Raw genomic sequence first — 23,193 nt, 5'->3', positions numbered from 1 at the left:
GCATGTTTCAGCGCTTCGGTTTCAGTTAAGTTGTCGGCAAGAGGAAATTTTGCAAGTCATGGTGGGCCATTCAAAGCAAGAGGGGAGTGACAACCATATGGATATTTAGGAAAATAAGTGCGTAGTTAGTTGAAAGTGACTTATGACAGTGGCTGTGTATGCATATGGAGACATTCTGAGTCATTTGTCAGTCAACTCCTTTTGAGTAAGTATGAAAACAGACTTATTTTAATGCTATATGCTAGCGGGCTAAGTTAGCTATAGCTTTCGAAACCGAGGATGTTGGCCTGTGTGGCTAATGCATTAGACAGTGTCACTTTTACTGCCGGGATCCTTTTGAACGTTTAGGCGTTACCAGTACAATGAACTTTGTATTTAATTAAAGTTGTTATTAGTAATTCAATGTCCCCTGTGGAAACCTGTCAAGGCCCGCCTTCGCTATTGGTTGTAAATCGAGGAGAAATTGAGTGACAGGCCTCTTAACCAATCAGAGGCTGTTGCGCCACTTGTTGCTAACGGGGCTGCTCGGTTCAGTTAGCGGAAGTGTGAGAGGTCAGTACTTCCCGGTGCTTGGGCAAGTAAATCGTGTTTTGCTAATTTAAGGGGTGAGTCAATGAATAACATCAGACCGCAGCTCAGCCACTAATCCGAAGTTTATTGATGGAGAACACGGCCTATTTCTTTACGTCGTTTATTTTTTATTTTGCTTATTATGAGGGTAACGGAATAGATGGGTTGATGTGGGTGTGATGGAGAGGTGGGTGTATGTGGTGGGGGTCAAAATACATGAATATTTTATAATAATTTCACAGAAAACTGTGTTGGCACCTAGACATGGAATATAATTAATAGAATTTATACTAGATTGTATTGCAAGCTTTTTGTTGTAATCTTTGATGTTCTTTTAATTCACTTTGGTTACCATTCAGATTGTTTAAATCTTGAAATGTTTTTATCTTTAAATAATTGTTCATTGTAAATTTATTGTAAATGTATAATTGTCATCGTTAAATAAGATTTATTTCTCTTTCTGTGCAGAGTGGATGAAAGTTCACGTACACACATATAAAGTGGATAAACGTTGGACATTATTTGGGTGAAAATACCTTCAAGGACGACAAAGAAGACTATATTTTTTTAAATATAATTTTTAAAAATATATATCTTCTGTTTATTAGAAGCAGATGATAGAAAAAAGAGAGCACACTTTTGTTTATTTTGTTTTTTTCCCTAAATCTGCTTCATTTTTCTATTATATAAAAGCCTAAACCTAATTAGGTTTGACGTTTGTTTGCGTGTAATTTTTGTGTTTACTTTTTAGTTACTTTTTGAGTTTTCTTTTTTGTTCCTTTGCAAAGAAATGCTTTACTTGAAAAAGTACTTCACAGAGGGTCTTATTCAGTTCACTATCCTCCTGAGTCTAATTGGGGTGCCGGTGGACTTGGACACCTACTTAAATAATCAGCTCCCCCCACTGCGTGAGATCATTCTGGGCCCCAGCTCGGCCTACACCCAGACGCAGTTCCACAATCTCCGTAACACCCTGGACGGCTATGGGATCCATCCTAAAAGTGTGGACCTTGACCATTTTTTTGCCACCCGTCGGTTGTTGAACCAGGTGCGCTCCTTGGATCATTTGCGCGTGCCCAGCACAGAGCTGAGTGCTTGGCTGGTGCATCGTGACCCTGAGACTGTGGTTTCGGCAACCAGCCAGTCCGGCCCCAGCATTGCCCTGGACAATGGGGGCAGCCTGGAGGACGTGAACAACTCTGAAGCCTCGGCCATGAGAGGGGCTGGCAGTGCTACTGAGACCACTTACAGCCCCAGTGGAGAGGACAGTCTGGGAGCTGTGGCCCCTGAGGACATTCAGGAGCAAGCGAACAGAGAAAGCAGTGACGATCTCTCCAAAGAGGTACAGTAGCTGTAAGGTTTTAGATTAGCCTACTATAATTAGATTGCTTTGGGTCTCGTGTTCGATTTGTTCGAAGAGAGAACTGTTTTATGCTATTATCTCTATTAGATTTGCTGTATTGTATATGAGCTATTGAGTGGGTTTCAAGGGGTAGTAGTTGTAATCCGAAATGTGTGCTTTGCAATAGTGGCCTGACAGGGTGTGGCTACAATAAAGCCTCTCTCTCTCTCAGGGTTAGAACTGCGTCTCTTTTAAAGATAGGTTGTTGTGCTGCTTTATATTATGATGGCTACTTTATCCCGAGCCACTGGATGTAGACATTTATATGACATTTTTATCAGTGTCGCAGTTGTAAAGTGTCAGACAGACATTGCACTAAATTAGGCTATACGGAGACACGTTGTTACTCTAAAGCTGCTTTTTGTAGACTTGCCCTTTAGATAGAGGTCATATGCTCTTATTTTACACTGTATGTAGCTTTTGTTCGTTTTAAGAAATAAGCTAGATGGATAAAAACTAAATCATTAGTATCATGTTTCTGTGCCTGCATGCTTTATTGACACCCTGTTTTATTAATATATTTCTAGGACATTGACCTCATAGACATCCTTTGGAGGCAAGACATTGACCTTGGTGCCGGACGAGAAGTTTTTAACTATAGCAGTCGACAGAAAGAGAGTGAAACTGATAAACCCAGTGAAGAGAATGAGGAGGCAGGTGGAAGAGAGGAAAACTGGAGAAATGGACTTAATCTGCAAGCAGTACCGAGCCTTACTCATGTTGATGGAGAGACAGGAGAGAGCATACCTGAAGAGGTATGTGCTGTAACATGCTAGGATTACAAGAACAGGTGATGGCCACTTGGAGGTTTTGTTTAATATAGCTTTAGATTGTGCAAAGAGGCTGGATAGTTGTAGATGCAGATGAACCTAAGCTTTGTATTTACATCGACTTGGTCATCTTTCTAGCTTACCAGTCTCGGTGCTCAGACCTCGTTGTCCCTGCAGGAATGTCTGAGGCTTTTGGAGGCCACTTTCCCGTTTGGAGAAGAGCAAGAGGTAGCAACCACAGAATCTTCATAGGGAATATTTGTTGCATTACACTTAACACAACATGGTTTGAATTACTAATGCATTGTTTTAATATGGTTCACAGCTGAGAGCTTCAACTGAGGAAACTCCATCTACATCGCAGGGGCTGCCCATACAAGCCCCTCTATCCCAATCTGATACACCATTAGACCTGGAGCAACAGTGGCAGGACATTATGTCTATAATGGAACTGCAGGTTGGTTTATTTACTGCATCCACATCAAAATAGATGAAAAAAATAAGCTATTATTAATAGAACATCTTTTATAAATTTTTTAGGACATGGAAGTAAACAATACTGCTGTAAACATCACCATTAATGATCCCAATAACAACAACAATGTCAGCACCCCAGAATCGGCCACAGTGGAGAGCTTTGGTGCCCTTCCATCAACTCTCATTAATGAGGATGTTAGCCTTCACCAGGCATCACTTCCCAGCTGCAGCCAGGATTTTCCTACACTCTTCAACCCCGAGTTGGATTCCACTGGGGTACAACAGCCTACCTTAGTCAGGCTGTCTTCCAGCAATTCATCCAACATCAACTCAACGTTTGGAGCTACTAACTTGACCGGACTCTTTCTTCCACAACCTCTAAACATTACAACCAACCTAACCACCACTCCTGTGATGCCAGACCCCTTTACTACCCTGCTGGAGGAGTCTATGCTGGATGAAATTAGCCTGCTAGACCTTGCAATGGAAGAAGGCTTTAGCCAAGCCCAGGCATCTCAGCTTGAGGATGAGCTTGATTCAGACTCGGGTCTTTCACTGGACTCCAGCCATAGCCCGGCCTCTCCCAGCAATTCGGAGACATCGTGCTCATCTGCTGCATCGTCCTCGTCCACCTCTGCAACATTTTCAGAGGAAGGAGCTGTTGGTTACAGTACTGATTCGGAGGCAGCTACAGCTGAAACGGAGGAAGGGGCAGTCGGAGGCTACCAGCCGGAGTACAGCAAGCTGTGTCGCATGAGCTTCCAAGATCCATCTCAGTTCCATGGCGTACCGCAATTGGAAAGTGTCAATCACAACCACACTTACAATCTACCACTGGCATCGCCCTATTCTGAGCACTCCCAGGTGTCACCTTCCAGCAGTAAGAAAGGTAATAACAAACAGACGCAGCAAACAAAGCTCCAGCCACCACATGACTTTGTAGACAGGCATTCAAGCCGTGACGAACGTAGGGCGAGAGCCATGGACATCCCATTCTCCAACGAAAAGATAATAAACCTACCCGTCGAGGAGTTCAATGAGCTTCTGGCCAAGTATCATCTGAATGAGGATCAGATGTCCCTCATTCGTGATATCCGCCGGCGTGGTAAAAACAAAATGGCTGCGCAGAACTGCCGCAAACGCAAGCTAGACACCATCCTCAACCTCGAGCAGGGGGTGCAGGATCTGCGACGTGATAAGTCTCGGCTCCTGAAGGAAAAGATGGAATTCATTAAATCCATCAGACAGATGAAGCAGAAGGTTCAAAACCTTTACCAGGAAGTGTTTGCACAACTGCGGGACGAGGAAGGGAGACCCTACTCCGCCAGCGAGTACTCGCTGCAGTACGGCCCCGACGGCAGCGTACTCCTCATGCCTCGCAGCATGACAACAGAGCAAGGCAAAAAGCCTGAGAAAAAGCAGAAGGACAAAAAGAAGTGAGGAGCTTGAACTGCTGCCCTTTTATTTTTTGCAAAGGCACTGTCATAAAATGTATTTCAAAAGGCAAAGGAAGCCTTTTTCTTTGATGAGATTCTAGCAAGGAGAAGAAAATTGCATCATTGATTACTCTTCCTGCATTGGGTTTTCTTTGTTCTTTTTCGGTTCAGAAGTTTTCTCCTGAAAGCGGCATTAAAGCAGACGTGCTTTGTGTAGTTAAGATATTTCATCGATGCACATGTAATGAGAAGGATTGGAGAGAAGGATGCTTTCAGTTGAACTGAAAGAATTGTAAAGAATGTGAGGGCAAAGTTCCCTCCCAAGATGCTTACCAATGGTCCTAAAAGTAGTAAATGAAAATATATAAATGAAGGTAGGCTGACCATAAAGATGAAAGGATTGTTACAGCACTATAGGGGTGTTTGTTCATACCCTGGTTTTACATCTGTGGATGAGGAAGAACCCTGTGATGCTGAGAGCTTTTGCGAAAGAGCCTACAAGAGGCTGAGCAAGAAGTATTGAAATACAGGCATGCCAATACTAACCAAAGGTTAGATGGCGCGATTCTCGTTCCCATAAAAAAATCATACTCGTCTCTCTGTGGATTTCAACAAATTCATGTTGTCACTTCAATGAGAAAAAAAGATGTTTCTGTCATTGGACAGAAATCACGCCCAAATTTCAATGCCATTTGCCAAGGAACCGAGATGACGGGACATGTCGTGGTAAAGAGCGTACTTGGATTTAGCTTGAAGCTTTGCGGAAAAGCATTGGATTAAAAGAGGTACAGATGGAGGATGGCTGCACACTGCATTACTAATAAATCAGCTTTTGTATCCTCTTCTGCACTGTAAATCAACACTGTAGTTTGCCTATAAGCTTTTGGTCTTTAGCTTATAACTCTTCCGCTGGGGAAAGGGTTTCTTAGTCCCTCCATCAGCTTTTAAAGCTACTGTCCCATGTGCATAAACTTTAATAAGCCATCAGACGTGGACACCTGAATGGCATCAATGCGGTTTGCTTCTGAATGATGTGATCAAGTCTGGTGTTTCTTGATTGGTATATGGGATTACAAACCATTTGCTTCACATTTTGGCTTGGTTGCAGGGCACAATGCTCTGTCGCTATGGCAACTTATGCCAGCTTTTTTGTGTTGTAATAGGGTCTTGGAGGAAACTCCATTTTATGAAAAGCATTTTTAAAGTTTCAGTTGCAAAATGCACACTGAAATTTCATAGCAGCAGACACTTTTGAGTATTAGTTGTCATTAGATGGGTGAACGTCTTAGCTTAAAGTCGCCATGAAACGGAAGTAGCGATTGCCTTATTTTCCCCGTGGTGACGTATATCCGAATGAAACGGCTTTTGAGATGAAATAAGGCAGGGCTGGATTTGAATTTGTCCATCGAGATCTGATTGGATCGTTTGAAGTTGGGTCGTGTTGCTAATTGCTAATCGCTGCGATCTTCTCCCGGACCCCGCCCACCTGCCATACTTTTGACCGGAAGTGAAGAGAGATCGTTTTGAGGAGGGGAGGAGATTTGCATTTTTGATTAAAGATTATGAGCACACACGAATTTTTAAAAAATAATGAAGCTCACAGATAAGTCATTTGTTAATAATACCACAATATTAAAAAAATATATATAGTTTTTCATTTCAATTTCATTGCGACTTTAACGTGTGACGTGAACCTCTGTCCCTAATGCAGCATTTATAAACACTACTTTCACAGAAGTACCTTCATTGCTTTTTGAGTCACAAATGGTCTCCTGGCAAATTTAAGCAGTTTAGCTTGTGCCAATAACCAGCTGGATCATGCTTAACTGCAGCTTAAAAATTCAGCCGACCTGACGTATGGATTTATTACAGAATGGGGAAAAGAAACGTTAACGCTGATGTGAATGTTTAATCTACACAATGTTCACCTTCATTCTGTCTCTGTCGCTTTTGTCTACACTGTTCAGATAGTACCATTTGACACAGTCAGTGTCTGGTGCAACATGAATAAATATGCAAAAAAAGTCATTTTTGTCTCAAAACATTATAAGAGACGATATGTTTTATGTTACTGGTTACAGTCAATTAGTGTAGATGGGCTAGAGACAATGGACTAAAAGGAGTGATTCCTTAGATATGTATTACAATGTCATAACTACTTGTCATTAAGCACTGTTGTTTTTGTTGGTCTTGTTTGTTTTGTAAATATTTTTATGTTCTGTACGTCTCTCGTCCTAAATGCTTGGTTAGCCAGGTCTTTTTGCACCTTGTTTAAAGTTGCCTGTTCGGATATTCCTGTTCAATTTACATTGAGAGAGTTGCTGGCAATCTGGAATTGTTGTTTTATTAATTAATAAAACTTGGTTTCATTTACTAGTTTTTTCTTTTTTTAAATGAATTTGTGAATATAAAATAATGGCAAAATTAATTAAAAATAAAAATGTATTTAATAAACCTGTGGGAGGATTTGGTAATATTGTAATAAGAATTTCTTGTAGAAATGAAGAGCTCTGATGCAAAGATCATGATATTGACCGAATGCTCACAGCTCGTATTATTCATTAGTGAAATAGTTTCACTTCAAATACGCTTAATCCCCACATCAGGCCATTCATAAATACAGATATTTCTGGGTAGTGCAAAGAAGGCTTTTAACTTTTTCTTAAAAAAACCTCCGGTGTGTGGTGTCATTGCGATTATTTTTCCTGCTCATGATTGCATGGAGCCTCCCCGATCTACGAATTGGATGAACGACAGCATGAGTAGGTCACGGTGCAATAGTTTTTACTTGGTAAAGGTGGTTTATCCAATATATGAGGATGTTGAATTTTTTTCCTTTATTTAGAAGGAACAGAGAAAAGTGACTAGAGGCTTTTTGGTGGAGATTTTTGCATGTTCTTAAAGGGATTTGCAGCCTAAGACAAACAAATGTATTAAATGCCAATTAAATGTTTAAAGTGACATTTTTGAAAACAAGGGATTATTACTAATCACCTTTTTATTTCCATTAAAATGAAATTACTGAACCTAAACTTAAAGAAATAGTTCACCCAAAAATGAAAATTCTGTCATCATTTATTCACTCTCAGGTTGTTACAAACTCGCATAAATTTCTTTGTTTTCATGAACACAAAGATTTTTTCAGAAATTGTTGTAACCAAACTGTTTGTGGACCCCATTTACTTAAATATTATTTTTCTCAAAATATGTTCATCTAGAATAAAAATGCAAAAATTAATTTATGCAGGTTTGTAACAACATAAGAGTGAATGAATTATTACTGAATTTTTATTTTTGGGTGAACTATCCCTTTAAGAGCTGGATAAAAAAAATGCTCATTTACAAAAACAAAAAAAACATGTCGGACGCACAAACGATTTTGCATCTAAGCTCTTTATATCTCAAGCTGTATTTCCCGGTGTTTTGAATTCTGGTGAGACTTTAGTTTTGTTTGTCGCTGAAAAGAGCTGAATGTTTTATTACTGTGCCATTGGTTGATTTCTGAACAAGATGGTTTTTAGCTCCTTTATGCTTCTTGGATCTGAAATAAAAGCGAAAACTGATGGAAAGTATATTAACAAGACGTATAAGCATATTTGTATCAACAGGGTTGACAATTACAACAAACCTTTTTATTTTTTCAAATGATATTCAATGGCGTGATGATAATATGCAATAGTTACATAGTTAAACAAAACTAGCAAACAATTAGCATACAATTGTTAAAGCTTGAGACATAAAAATGTAGTTGATTTTTTTAAAGAAGATTGTTACTATTCTACTTTTCTTTTATGCTGTTTGGCAGTAGTAAGTATGAAGGTAACAACTAAACTGACTGTACATAGTAATGTTGACGGTATAGAAAATGGCAAAGATATTTACAAACACAACGTCAAGACAAGAAAGAAAATCATTATATTAGGGCTGTTCCACAAATAGCACCTATGGCAGAACTGAATATATAATCTAGTACATGGATAAATAAACACTGGATAATAACACTGTTGGCATGTCTTTAAAAACCAATTGTATCAAAAGCAGGTCCAAACATTCAATAAGGCCTGTATTATTTTTCAATGGGTCTTTCTAGATCAAGTCATGCATTTAATGATCAACTGTTTTAACAGATGTAAAAAAATTCATATTCTGTTAAGGCAGACATATTTTAACATTATTTATATACACAAAGTTGAAAAAAATATAGGGTTTGAGACTTCTACATCATCAAACAAAACAGACAATGTATGATCGACACTTATAAAACAAACACTGTAATCTACACAGGGGGAGGCAAAGTGTTCAACATAAAATCTTGTAAAAGCTAATTGGATTTAAATCTGAATGAGATTTAAACGTTTTGGTCAACAAAACATGGCAAGAAAGCATGAAAAGTACATTTAAAGGGGTGTGTATGTGTGTGTGTATGTTCATATATATATATATTTATGTCATTTGTTAAGCACACTAAAACAGCAGTGTTCTACTTGTTTTTAAATATGGCAATGGTACCAAAACTAAAAAATATACTGAAACCTATGTAGATAACAGCTCAAACTGTTGTGTGAGTTCTTGACCTCAAAACTTGTATCTGACAACAAGAAAAAAAATCAAATACACATTTCAATGGCCAAAATTTAAAACTGTCCCTTACATTTTAGTTTTTATCATCTTTTTTATCTTCCTCTTCAGTAGGATATGAATGCCAAGTGAGGCGTTCCTCATAAAAGGAAATGACCACTTGCGGGCACTTTACATTGGCCTCCTTGGCTGGTACAAGATCAGCTTCATCAGAGTTTTTCCTGTAGCATAAAAATACATGCACAGACATTACCGACTTTTCATGCATTTTTACTCTAGATGAATTTATTTAGTCAGTATTGCTGCTCAGGAACTGTCCTTGTAATCCAGCACTTTTTTTGAGAGATGGCAATTTCTATACAAACCATTTCATGAGGAACATGAGCTCTCCACTTGAGTCTGTAGCACCAATAATCCTCTCAGGATCCAAACCACGTGCAAAACCTCTGAGTTTCTCAGGCTAAATTAAGAGAAACGGTAAGACACGTTTAGCCCAAAGTAATTTCGTTTGGTGTGCTAAATTTAAGACACTTCCTGACCAGCTTATAGACCAGAATTTCCTCAGGTTTTCAAAAATCTTACCTCATCCTTGCGCCTTTTCGATTCTTTTCCATCTCCGTCCGTCTCGGCCCGCCTCTTGCCTCCAGATTCGGCAGATTTCTGTGACTGAAGGTATTCTGCTATGAGGTCAGGACAGTCCAGGTTGTCTTCTGGTTCCCAGGTATTGTCCTCACTGAGGATCCAACCATGCATAATAAAAAATTGTCAGATTTTAACACTGAAACATAACTTTTGGAACCTAACTGAAATCTGAATTCCAAAAACATTACTCAAAATCAGCCTGAAATAATAATACTAATTGCATGTATTAATACTAATTTTTAACTTAAGTAACCGTTTACTGGCTATGTGAGACCATAGACCACAATTTTTTTTTGAGATTTATATATCTGAAACTATTTAAAAATCTGGAATGTGAAATTGCAAAAAATGACTAAATATTGAGAAAATGGCCTTTAAAGTTGTCCAAATTAAGTCCTTAAAGGGATAGTTCAGCCAAAAATGATATTAAACCCATGATTTACTCACCCCCAAGCTGTCAGAGTTGCATATGTCCATCGTTTTTCAGACAAACACATTTTCGGATATTTTAGAAAATGTTTTAGATCTTTCAGTTGATTAAACGTAATGTTACGGGGTCCACCCATAGTCCACGACCTTCAAGTCCAAAAAAGTGCGTCCATCCTTCACAAATTAAATCCAAACGGCTCTAGGATGATAAACAAAGGTCTTCTGAGGGTAATCCACGCGGTGTTGTTGTAGAAATATCCATATTTAAAACTTTATTAACGAAAATAAATACCTTCCGGTAGCGCCGCCATCTTAGACTCCTCTGCATTCAGGAGAGAGTATTAGCGTAGTGTACGCACTTTTCTTAGTGACGTATGACAAATTCGGAGGGCGGGGGCACAGAGCAGCAACAGAGTAGCCTCCGTAGGCTGCGTAAGCTCTCATCCTGAATGCGGACGCGACTAAGATTGCGGCGCTACCGGAAGGTATTTATTTTCGTTAATAAAGTTTTAAATATGGATATTTCTACAACAACACCGCGCGGATTACCCTCAGAAGACCTTTGTTTATCATCCTGGAGCCGTTTGGATTTAATTTGTGAAGGATGGACGCACTTTTTTTTCGAATTTTGCGTAAAATTAAGAATTTAGTTTTGAATACTGACCAGATGCAATACTGAGTTACTGGTGTACTGGTGGTAACCGTTTTTTTTAAATGGCGTTTATTGCGTTTTGGAACCAAACTCTTCAAATATACCCTTGCTACTCGTGACCTTGTGGTCTAAGGTTACATATTGCTATTTTATATTGAGTTATAAGTATTCTTATTCTTTGTTTAAATATTTTTTGTGGCACAATCTACTATAATTTCTTTCTGGATTAATTAAAGTATCAATCAACCGATGTACTCACTCAGTAAAGCCTTTCCATTTAAGGAGGTATTCAACTCTTCCCTTCACCACACGCCGATCCAAGACTTTCTCCACAACATACTCCTCTTCTTCTTCCTCCACCACCTCTTCAACTTTCTTTTTGTTTTGTTTCTTTCCAGCAGTTGACTGCTTGGTCTCAGTTTGAGGAACTGGAGCTACAAAAAAATCAATACAGTCAAATATTAACCGGCAAAAAACAAAAATGTACCTCAATTTAACAAATAAGAAACAAGTTATTACAACAGTTTATATTAGTTTATTGTTTAAAGGATAGTTCACCCAAAAATGCAAACTGTCATTTGAACCCCCATTGTTCTTCAAAACCCAAATGCAGATTAAAGTGTTTCACCCCCCCAAAGAAAATGTTTGACAATTTTGTTATAAAACGTAACATTTTAATTAGACAAAACATATTTAAGTATAAAAAGTAGTCCTTTTGGTTAGTAGCCTTATTTGTTTTTTTAGGTTTAATTACACAGAATTCATGATACATTTATGTATTTTATAAAATGTCGTAAAACTGGGGACCCCCTGGCACCATCTTGTGGCCCCCAGTTTGAGACCCACTGATTTATTTAACACTTGGGGGTTATTTTGTGGCTTGAAGGGTTTTCTGGTTACTATGGCAGATGATGTTTACTGAGGTGGTCACCATTCACTCCAATAGTAATCAGAAAACCCTATACAACACTTTTAAAAAATCTGCATTGGGTTCTGAACAATGCACCGAAAGACACTGGGGTTCAAACAACATGAGGGTGAGTAAATAATGAGAATTTTGGGGTAAACTATCTCTTTAACCCCTACTCCCTTGGGAAAATTAACAAAAGTTTTATTATAGTAAAAGTGTGGGTTTTTTGTGCACATTTACATTTTAATTGCTAAATCATTACTACTAAAGTAGAATAATTGTAAATTTGTGGTTGCTGTGTTTTTTACCACACAGCTAAAATATGGTTACTGTAGTAAAACCATGGTTCATTTTCGTTAGGGCTGTGATCAATACATAATGTAAACAAAACTACTGAATGGCTAGATTAACTCAAAATGGAGATCGCAAATGAATGATGGGTTTACAGTAACGATTGCCCTATTGTGACGGTTTTGTTACGGGCTACCATGGAAAATTCGTGAATGGTTTTAATGCAAACTATATTGAAAAAAATCCAAACCTTCAGTCACAGCAGCATCGGCTGAAGACTCTGTCGTTTGGCTCATATTTCCAAGGGCTGTTAAAAGCTGGAAATGTATAAAGATTCGTATAAATATAGATGAAACAAATCAAGATATTATCTGTGAGTTAAATCATTAGACTCATAGTTTTGTCTGAACGTCACGTGTTGATAAGGGATGCAACTGTATGAGACACATCTGCATGCAAAATATAATCAACATTAAAACCGTTATGCATTTAAGACAGTAAAGACCACAAAACACATTTTGCACAGCGTGCCTTATGTGCTGTGCTCGATGCGATGGGTGAGTGGAACCTTGCACAGAACTGTACAGAAATGGTCCTCCATGTTGGTTTAGAGAGACTGTTTGAGCAAGCACGCTATTCGATGTCTGCTGTGCTCAAATCGGCTTGTATCCCTGCCGCAGCGCACATTGATCACTGCGATTTGCAAAAAATAAAAATAAAATCACCGTATGCACGGGCCTGCATGTCGGCAGCTGCCAGAAATAAGTACACTTACTTGTATGTCGTCGACAAATAATGCTGATCTACATATATTTAAATCCGAAGTGAATGTGCAGCAGTGATTAATTACGAAAGGTATGCGGTGCTGATGGTACCGACTGTGGCAATTCTTCACGCCCACTTCCGCAAAAGAACCGTCCGAGACGAAACGGTAACTTCCGGTGTATTTATAACTGTTACTTTCATCATAAAAGTAGATAGATTTGTTACTTTACCAGATGTTTGCATAATATTGCATCTTCTTGAGCCATATACTGATATTACAGCCGTATATTTATTACTTCCTCTTTTGCTGTGCAGTAGCATCCAAAGCTCTAACTTATACTGTTTTATGCATAATATATACATTAAATAAGGTAGAAAAAAATAAATTAATGACTTAAATGTATGTGAAAATAGCATACAGAATAGTGCAGTAGGAATAGTGTCTATAATTCATGTCTTTGAAGCTGAATTCGGTACTATCAAGGGTTTTTCCCATTCCATCGCATATCGAGGATCATATGTCGAGGATGACTTTAGCTTGCTAACAGTGAGCATCAAGTACATGTTTAACTGTAATATTGTGAAAAGCTCTATACAGATCCACTTTACTACATGCTAATATAAGTCATGCATATATCACAATCTTCAGTAGGGGTCTGCCTAGGTTCTATGTTTCTCATTTTTTTTATATCAATCTCATTTTAAGAAGGCATCAAGTAAAAAATGCAATAGTAAGTTGATAATGAACATTAAACCTTATTTAAAACGTATTTAAAATGAAGAGAATTTATTTCTATTAAATAAAAGTAAAATGTGATGTTGAATGTTAACAGTACTTCTTGCATACAAAGTAGTTTTTTAAATATATTTAATGCTACACATGAAAAAAAAAGATAAATACAAAGTGTAACTCTGGGCTAGACTTTATACAATATATTATATTAGCCTAGGTACCTGGGCGCGGTCCCTGCACTTTTCTATCCATCAAGAACCTGTGGAAGTCGATGGCGCAATAAAATTGCTATTACCCGCTCCATCCTGTAGGGGGCAGTGATGACTAACAACTGTATAGCAGCCATCATCACATCGAGATAGAGAAGCATGAGTCGACGGTGTTGTTGACATTGGCCAGAAGCGCTACAAGTTTAATATAGTGATATGGCAGTATTGTCAAGGCATTTTAATACATGTTTTTTTTAGTCGGACACTTAGCTATCAGATGCACTTTATTTGATTTGTGGCGCTAGTTGTGAGTACACTTTTATGTACTTTGCTTTCAAACAAGGCAGCGTACGAGGTCATTGACAGCTGCAACTCATTCCTCTCAGAAGAGGAATGTTACTTTTTTGCTTAGTTAGCTGTTGTTTGTATTACACTTGTTAGTTTGCACGCAGGTTGATTGTACAAACATGACTGATTGATTAGTTGATTGGGCAATTTCCCTCTCTCTCGCTGGAGCATAAGACTTGACAAGTAAAATGTTTTGTTTTGTTTAGGCTGTCAATATGACTCGTGATATCGTCCTTGGAGATGAACTGCCTGACTGGGTCGGAGCAAAAGAGTTTTATCAGAAATATGATCCCAAAGAAGTGATTGGAAGGTGAGTGTAGGAGACAACTGCAGGGGTTAGCCGGAGATCATATTCTGTGACGTCATTACGTTCAGCTGAACCTTTTAATGTCATGTCACTGGTTATTACAGCATTGTTCATTTTAAGATGTGCCTTATGTGTATCATAATTGGTCTCCTGAGCAGAGGTGTGAGCAGTGTGGTGCGCAGATGTGTACACAAACACACAGGACAAGAGTTTGCAGTTAAAATCATTGAGATCACTGCAGAGAAGATGACACAACAACAGTTAGATGAAGTTAAGAGCTCCACACTGAAAGAAATCCACGTGCTTAACCTAGTAAAGGGTCACCCATCTATCAGTGAGTATGAATTGTGCTGCCAGTGTTTTGCAGAATTTATATTTTTGGCTCCTTCTCTGTAGTAAATGACCTTTTTGTGGCCTGTTTTTGTAGTCACACTTATTGATTCCTATGAGTCAACAACCTTCATATTTTTGGTCTTTGACCTGTAAGTATAGATTACATTTTTAGATGAGCATAATAAAATGTATATTTTACATGTCCATGTGAACTAAATTAACATAAAATATTTACAACAGCATGAGAAGAGGAGAACTCTTTGACTACTTGACTGAAAAAGTCACGCTCAGTGAGAAAGAGACAAGGCAAGTTTTCTGTTTATTCACAAATTTAGCTAAATAAGTTTCTAAGTTTTAAGCATAAGCATTTAGATCAAGTGTTTTGATAATTATTAAAATTATGTATTCACTCAAATGTGTCTATAGACGGTTTCAGCGGCAACAAGATCAAAGGGACCCTCTTATTCTCATTTTTCAGCTGATCTCAAAGTCTGGTGGTGCCACTTTTAGCATAGTTTAGCATAATCCATTGAATCTGATTAGACCATTAAGATTGTGCTCAAAAGAGTTTAAATATTTTTCCTATTTAAAACTTGACTCTTCTGTAGTTAAAAGATTCAGATTCAAAGGATTGTGCTAAGCTATGCTAAAAACTGTACCGCCACACCCGGAGATCAACTGAATGGATTCCAAAACTGTAAAAATAAAATGTTTAACTCTAGGGGAGCTGGAAAATGAGTATATGTTCAAAAAAAGTGGAGTGTCCCTTAAACAAACTGCTTTAGTGGCCCAAACTTAACTTTGGGCTAGGCACGTATATGGCAACGTCCAATGAAACCGTCTATACCAGTGGTTCTCAAACTGGGGGACCCGAGATGGTGCCGGGGGCGCCCAGTTTTATGACATTTTATAAAATACATTCATTTATCATTAATTCTGAGTAATTAAACCTAAAAAAATTAAGGCTACTAACCAACAGCACTATTTGCATAATTAAATTTTTTGTTTAAAGGGGACAGAGAATAAAAAAACATTTTTACCTTGTCTTTGTTGAATAATGGTAGTCTACCTGCATTCACGAACATACAAAAAGTGCTAGACATGCTAAACATCTCAGTCTCATAGAAATTCCTCTTTTAGAAATGTCAGACAGAAAAACGGCCCAATATGAAAAACTGATGCTTATGAGATCACAGGCATCTCACTGCCCCTCCACTTTAAAATAATTGGCTACATTTTTTGAGTGGCAGCAAAGTCAGCCAATCAGTAATGAGATTGCAAGTTAAGCCAATAGGGGGAGCCAAATAGGTGCAAAACCACTTGTTTAAAATCCCCCACCCTAATAGAGCTATCTGAGAGAGGTTTTTAGGAAGCTTCTAAGGCATTACAGACCCCCCCCCCCCCAAAAAAAAATTGTCTACATTTCACATCACAGAACAAGGATAAATACCCCGTTCAATCATTCTATGTCACCTTTAATTAAATTGTTAAGTTAAAGGAACAGTATGTAGGATTGTGGCCAAAACTGGCATTGCAATCACAAAACTTGTGGCTAAAACTGGTACTGCAATCACACAACTGGTGGCCAATACACAAAATGACAACATAAACATCAGTTGAGGGCTGCAACTCCACTTTTTAAATGACAATATCCTGGCCAGACCAATGTTGTCAGTGATATAAGTATTTGAAATGAAAATGATTTCTCAATGTCTAGTGATATATCAGGGCCATTTTATGATTAATTGATATAAATTTCTTACATACTGTTCCTTTAAAACTGTTTTTTTTTTGTCATTAATTTTCTTTGGGGGGCACGAAGGAATGCACCGTACACAAGGGGGGCCGCATGTGAAAAAGTATGAGAACCACTGGTCTGTACCATTGACTGGTGAAAGTGTCCCAAACCCAGTGTGAATTGAACTGTGATTTTCTGACATTTAGGAGTATAATGCGTGCTCTTTTGGAGGCTGTTGAGTATCTACATTCTCTAAACATTGTACATCGGGACCTCAAACCTGAAAACGTTCTTCTAGATGACCAAGGACACATCAAATTGTCTGATTTTGGTTTTTCTGTCCAGCTGGGGCCTAAAGAAAAACTAAGAGGTGAGAAATCAGCACTGTGCACATAAGAGCAAAAAACTTTTGGATTTTTCCCAATTACTTATTCTTTGCGGCAACTCTATTTTCAATTTCAGAGTTATGTGGAACTCCAGGATATCTGGCACCAGAGATTCTGAAATGTTCCATGGATGAGACTCATGAGGGATATGGGAAAGAGGTTGACCTGTAAGTAAATCAATTAATCACCACAATGATGATTGAATAATTCACATAATTTTTTTTGTTTTTCACACAGGTGGGCCTGTGGTGTGATCCTATTCACACTTCTGGCTGGATCTCCGCCGTTCTGGCATCGTAAACAGCTGCTGATGCTGAGAATGATCATGGATGGTCGGTATCAGTTTAGCTCTCCGGAGTGGGATGACAGGTCTGACACGGTGAAAGACTTGGTAAGATTCACTTTGTATCATTAAGCCCTCATGATTATGCCCAGGTGGAATCTACAGGGTTGTTCTATTTTTAGGGGGAAGTCAATATAATTATGTATTTAAGCATGCTAAATGTCTTTAACTGAGCTAAAACTACTAAACACATTTCAAATTTGCAAAAATATTTTACTTAAAATCTAGTCTAAAAGTCTAATTTGTTAAAATATATTAAAAACACAAAAGTGGGGGATGTGTAACATCAGGTGTTACAAATTCTTGGTTAATCTACAGCAACAATTCTGTCTGAGCTTATTATGTTTAGTTATTTTATTTATGATGTTGAACTGTGCGTCTGCAAGCTTGAACTATACTTGTGTTACAAATAAAGTTTCTTTTAACGTAGATCTCAAGACTTTTAGTGCTGGACCCCACAATTCGTCTCACAGCCGAGCAAGCTTTATCTCATCCTTTCTTCCGTCAATACCAAAAGGAAGATGTGCGACTGTTTAGCCCCAGGAAGACATTTAGAGTAAGTAAATGCTAAATTGATACATAGTGATGTCACTACTTATAAACTAAAACATTTTTACATTTTCAGGTCTTGATCTTGAGCGTGTTAGCCTGTATACGAATGCAATGCCGTTATTACCGAGCCCGTCCGTTAACAAAGGAACTTCTGGCGAGAGACCCTTATTCCCTCCGTGGTGTGCGTAAGCTTATCGACGGCTGTGCTTTCCGCATATACGGGCACTGGGTCAAGAAAGGGGAGCAACAGAACCGAGCTGCTTTGTTCCAGAACACATCTAAAATCATTCTACTGGACCTTGATGAGTTTGAAAGCTAAAGGTCATTTTTCTGCTTCTAAAGATATTCCTGATTTATCCATGATCAGTTTAGTTTGAATTATTATTATTTTTTTGGTCACATAACATAGGCCGTCCAAAAAGGCGCACAAAACTAATATATATTTACATATTATTTATAGGCTATCTTTTTGTCTTTTAAAAAAAATAGTTTAATTATTTACCCACCTTCATGTTGTTTCAAACCTTTATGACTTTCTTTCAAAGAACACCAAAGAAGAAGTTCAAAATGAGCTGCTTCGATTATGCTGTAAAACTGGATGGGCTCCAAAAAGGAGCATTATAAAGGTGTTTCTTATGCAATTTAGTGTGAATAACAAGTCAATACTCATTTGTTTAAAAGAAAGTCATATGTTTTTTATAATTTAAAGGTGGGATTTTGTGTGAAATATTTCTTTAATAGGTTATGTTTTTGATTTGTCAGCAGCATGTCATGTGACCTCACTTTAACCACTCATTGGTTTTTGGTTTGTTTTAAATGCTCTTGTTTTATCATATTAGTGTTATTATCCGATATTGCAGGTATCAGTCTCACATTCAAAATTACCTGTATGATTGAACGGGGCTTGTTTCCTATTGAAGCTCTTTAGTTCAATTAATATGCATTCTTTGACTGATTTTAATGGTACTTCATATCATTCAGATTTTTCAAATGTAATTCCATAGATGGACAGGGAACATGTAAAAACGTGGAAGGACAATAGAGAGGATAGCCTACTTGAAATAAAGCAATACAGCTGTATAACCCTAGGAAAAGTTACAAAACTGTATGTAAAGGTTATAATTTTTTATTGTGAAATGATTCCTCTACATATGTTTTACCACTTGCTTTTAATTACAATTTTCTAGACATTATCTATTCATTAAAAAGTACTGTACTGATTCTACAACAGGAATACATATAATAATTTTTTTTGTTATATGTGTGTTTTTAACTTTTGTGAAACTTTTAGGATTTTTGCATATGTAACAAAATGCAGAGAATAAAATATATATTTATAACAGCACATTTTCTTTCTTCCTAGCTTGGATTTTGGTCTCGAGTTTACTGATGGTACTGTTAAGCTGCTTAGCACTTTGCTGCAACCGTTGTTGTAGCTGAGCAGTTAAGCGCATTACTTCATCTTCCACTTCCCTTTGAACTATAGTCCTGAGCTCAGACTTTGGAGTCGAACCTTGAAAAACAGAAATATATAGACGATGAGCCATTACATCGTGACAACCGCCAGCCAAGAGCAATGAGCACACCTGGCAACCAAACAATGGCACAGGTGCAGCTTTCGGTCAGTAGAGTGTTTGGTGTCCGAATAAGAAAGCTGCTGAATTATGAATTTGATACTGGAAGAATTGTGTGCACCTTGGCACTTCAATCTCAAAAATTGCACGCCTTGTGGGTTGTTGACGTACCACTGTAGTGAGTACATATCTTAAATGTAAGTGATGCTTGGATGGCCAGATGAAGAACTGGCATCCAGTTGCATGACTTATGAAGCTCACTAGTGCCAGAGGGGAGACTGTCGCACATTATTCACAGCGACTGCAGGGCCACAGCGTGACAAATCACCAGCATCTACAACAGTGGTGACCAGGGCAATGTGTCAGGGCCATAGACTGTAAAAAAAGATGGACGTAATGTCCGTGATGTCACCCATAGGTTTCTAAAGATCGTTTTTGAAGCTTAAAATAGGCGGTGTCTTCCATCGCCATCTTGGCCACGCATCACTCGCGGATATCCGAACATGGGTAAAGAGGCAGGATGTGGGTGAAGCTGAGGTGACTGGTTGCTGAAACCACGCCCGCCTAGCTCGACTTCAATGATGGTAGTGGCTGTTCAACCGTCACTCAAGTGGCCACTCCCTTAATTATGCGGAACTTTAAGGCTTAATATAGTTTAATGACGGATGGGCTACAAAAAAATTCACTCCCTCACAGTTGTCATGAAGGGCAAAATTAGCATACAGACCAAAAATACTTTTTGTACCAGGCTGTAAACATATTATTTTCTACTGTAAAGTTGGCCATTTTTACATGGAGGTCTATGGGAATTGTCTCCCTTTTGGAGCCAGCCGATGAATTGCAGTTTAAATCACTTCCGTATTGGCTTCATCAGAGAGATCGGAAGGTTGCCCCCCGGTCAGGGCACACAGTTCAACACAGCCTTCTGTGCATGGACCTGCATAGCTAATAACCAAGCCAGGTCCCATGCTAACTCCATGTCATTACCAACAACACATGAAATGGGCCCAAGATTATTGTGATCACATTAATAACCAACAGAGGATATGGCCCCTTGATGAACTATTAGGCCATCACAGGCCGTTTTTTTCACAGGCCACGTTATGAAAATGTCACCATCCCTGACTGCTGTCATATCTGAACATCGGTGGGAACCAAGAGCACCCATTCATGGTAATTGTGCTCCATGCCAGTGCTGGCCGTTACCCCCGGGATAATGTGCCATCATGGCACACTGCCAGAATCATCAAGAAATGGTTTGAGGAACATGATGGTGCATTTCTGTTAATTCCTTGGCCTCCAAATTCAACTTTTATAACCCAAACCAAGCATTAGTGGTTTGATCTGGAAAAGCAGGTTTGCGCTACATCACCAGTCACCCCGTGATATTTAGTAACTGGAGTACCTCCTGTTGAATTTATGCTATCAGATACTCCAGGAAACCTATCGCCACCATATCGAATCAATGCAATCATGTCATGACTGCTGTAGGCTAAAGAAGGCCCTAAATAATATTAGGCAGGTGGTCATAATGTAATGGCTCATCGGTGTACATACACACATGTAAACATTTTATTTTGATCATAACGCATGTGAACCTCTTTTCTATGTGCCTTTTAATTATTACATTTTTATTTCAAATAAAATGGGAAAATATATATATTTGTAATGTTTCTGCAACTTCTTAAGGTCACTTCTTAACTAGATATACAACCTATACTTTGTCTTGACTTGTATAGACTTACAATTTGGAGATGCCTTAACATGCATTTTATTAAAGCAGTAATATATTACCTTGTTTAATACTGTCTGTCTCTGTTGTCTTCATTGTTCGCGATGCAGCATTTTGTTGAACTTCTTCAGTCACCTCTTTTTCTTTTACAGTTTCTCTTGTCTCATCTGCATCATTCGAGACTGGGGTCTCTGCAGAACAAAAAGAGGCGTTTCCCAATTTTAGGGCGTTTTCAAATGGAAATAAGTGTTATTCCACCTCTTTGTCTGATTGGCTTAAATCCCAAATGCATTTTTAAGAAAGGAGGTCTCTGAGGAACAACTAGAGGCGTTTCCCAATTTTGGGGCGTTTTCAAACTGAAATAGATGTTAAAAAATAATGATGTATGGCTTTTCAGGGCTGCCGTACTTTTTTGATTGGATGGTTAAAAACGCCTAATCCCCAGTTAGAAAACGCCCCAAAATTGGGAAACGCACCTTTTATTTGTTCCACAGAGACCTATAATTCGATCACTCTCTAAGATGATAATTTACTGTGTATGATTTCAAACCCCACTTGCAAAATTTATAAATAATGGTTATTATCTTGAAAAATAGTTTTTTTTTTACCAGATCTGACAGTTTCTTCTGTAGCTATGACCTCAGGTCTTCCAGTATATGACAAGTGTAAGTCCAAAAGTACCTTACCAAGACAAAAAAAGGTGCTATAATTTACAAATTTTGCTCACACCATCAATTCGATGTTATTTTAAATATTGTGCACAGTGTCATAATACGTACCTCTGGGGTAAAAATGTATTTGTATAAAAAATAGTGTCTCATATACGTGTTGATAAAATAGGATAAAATCTCTGTAACTTGATCACAGTTGAAAAGGTCAATACTGAAGGGAGGCCTCTATATTTAGAGAAAAAACATAAGACACAATTTCAAAAAAATGTTTTTGCTTCTGATACGCTCTTAAAAATAAAGGTGTAAGAAACTAAGAACCTTTTAGGTGCCTTTATTTTTCAGAGGGTATGTTGTACTTACTCTGACTGAATGACAAAGCAGTAGTTCACTGCAATAGTTAAAACACTGATCTGTGTTGTTAAGGGGTGTTTCTGGAATGGTGACAAGAAAGGACATTTACGTTGATCTACTACAAAATTATAAAGATAGAATTAACTTTATTAAAAGATAACAACACAAAACAACTAGTAACCTGTGTTAAACTGATGCACATTCTTGACAATGGAGATGAGAACAGAAGTTTGTTCCCTGTTGAAGTTTTTCTCCCTGCAGAACAGCACTAGATTGGTGTAGAGTTCAAGCAGAATTCCCTGCTTTGGCTGGGGCACATCGGAGACCAGCGCACCACACAAAATCCTAAAGGACGCAATGTGAGGTCAAGCGATGTCCTGAACATCATGCATCACTTATTGATTGTGGTATTGAGTTAACAGTTTAATATAACAGTTTTGTAAACCTTTCAATCTCCAGTGTTGACTTGGTCTTCTCAATTTCCTCCATATCACTCTGTTTCAGATCTGCCCTATGAAGTCAATCACAAACATTAGGTTTTGCGATGTTTGTGTCTGGCTATAATTTAATGAAATGTAGTTTTTTTTTGTTGAGAAACCAACCATAACAACACTCTGGCCCTTGGAGGCTGGGGCACCTAGAAATACACTGCGATTACTGTTAAGAAACTCATGAAACCTTATGGAAATTACAGTTTTTGATCTCTGGGTTCCATGATTAACACCAGATCAAGATGTCTTACCCTAATCTCCTCCATATGCTTTATTTCTGATTACTAATATGTACCAGCAAACATGTGTTACCCCAGCAGCCTCTGAAAACGTCTTCTGTAAATGTGAACCATCTGTGCGTGTTGTGGTGCGTTGTATAGTATCCTAGCAACTAGTTTTTTTCCAACTAAAAAACAGAACTACTTCACACGAGGAAGAGGGCTGTGGATTATTTCAATCTGAACGGTTCAAGTGACAATCAAAAACGAAATATAATAATTTTC

At 38.1% G+C, this 23,193-nt stretch overlaps 4 protein-coding genes across 8 annotated transcripts; 2 read left to right on the top strand and 2 right to left on the bottom strand.

The window, feature by feature from the left end:
• On the top strand, positions 1-5,943 carry nfe2l1b (nfe2 like bZIP transcription factor 1b). 4 transcript variants are annotated; one of them, XM_065262519.2, is made up of 6 exons: positions 1-205; positions 1,039-1,912; positions 2,500-2,727; positions 2,920-2,970; positions 3,068-3,199; positions 3,283-5,943. In XM_065262519.2, the coding sequence occupies exons 2-6, from the start codon at positions 1,361-1,363 to the stop codon at positions 4,657-4,659; spliced, it is 2,340 nt and encodes a 779-aa protein (XP_065118591.2). In that variant the 5' UTR covers positions 1-205; positions 1,039-1,360; the 3' UTR covers positions 4,660-5,943. The 4 variants fall into 4 exon arrangements, with proteins under 4 accessions (XP_065118591.2, XP_065118588.2, XP_065118590.2 ...); XM_065262516.2 differs by having other exon boundaries at positions 2-205; positions 2,881-2,970; XM_065262518.2 differs by lacking the exon at positions 1-205 and adding an exon at positions 501-605 and having other exon boundaries at positions 2,881-2,970.
• Positions 5,944-8,250: 2,307 nt separating this feature from the next.
• On the bottom strand, positions 8,251-13,091 carry cbx1b (chromobox homolog 1b (HP1 beta homolog Drosophila)). 2 transcript variants are annotated; one of them, XM_065262521.2, is made up of 6 exons: positions 12,933-13,091; positions 12,408-12,474; positions 11,216-11,390; positions 9,816-9,966; positions 9,599-9,693; positions 8,251-9,454 (listed from the first exon to the last, which is right to left on the bottom strand). In XM_065262521.2, the coding sequence occupies exons 2-6, from the start codon at positions 12,451-12,453 to the stop codon at positions 9,310-9,312; spliced, it is 612 nt and encodes a 203-aa protein (XP_065118593.1). In that variant the 5' UTR covers positions 12,454-12,474; positions 12,933-13,091; the 3' UTR covers positions 8,251-9,309. The 2 variants fall into 2 exon arrangements, with proteins under 2 accessions (XP_065118593.1, XP_065118594.1); XM_065262522.2 differs by lacking the exon at positions 12,933-13,091 and adding an exon at positions 12,689-12,863.
• A 917-nt stretch (positions 13,092-14,008) lies between these two features.
• Positions 14,009-19,213, top strand: phkg2 (phosphorylase kinase, gamma 2 (testis)). Its single transcript, XM_065262458.2, has 10 exons — positions 14,009-14,171; positions 14,419-14,522; positions 14,678-14,853; positions 14,947-15,001; positions 15,093-15,158; positions 16,797-16,960; positions 17,053-17,143; positions 17,214-17,367; positions 17,750-17,875; positions 17,945-19,213. The coding sequence occupies exons 2-10, from the start codon at positions 14,428-14,430 to the stop codon at positions 18,188-18,190; spliced, it is 1,173 nt and encodes a 390-aa protein (XP_065118530.2). The 5' UTR covers positions 14,009-14,171; positions 14,419-14,427; the 3' UTR covers positions 18,191-19,213.
• On the bottom strand, positions 18,982-23,079 carry cfap119 (cilia and flagella associated protein 119). Its single transcript, XM_065262459.2, has 9 exons — positions 22,942-23,079; positions 22,802-22,836; positions 22,645-22,710; positions 22,381-22,544; positions 22,209-22,279; positions 21,957-22,073; positions 21,786-21,858; positions 21,240-21,368; positions 18,982-19,384 (listed from the first exon to the last, which is right to left on the bottom strand). Exons 1-9 carry the CDS (start codon positions 22,954-22,956, stop codon positions 19,206-19,208), a joined length of 849 nt encoding a protein of 282 aa, XP_065118531.2. The 5' UTR covers positions 22,957-23,079; the 3' UTR covers positions 18,982-19,205.
• Positions 23,080-23,193: the final 114 nt, after the last annotated feature.

This window comes from Paramisgurnus dabryanus, chromosome 1, assembly GCF_030506205.2.
Source record: "Paramisgurnus dabryanus chromosome 1, PD_genome_1.1, whole genome shotgun sequence".
Lineage (NCBI taxonomy): Eukaryota > Metazoa > Chordata > Actinopteri > Cypriniformes > Cobitidae > Paramisgurnus > Paramisgurnus dabryanus.
This window is presented reverse-complemented; position numbering and strand designations above follow the sequence as displayed.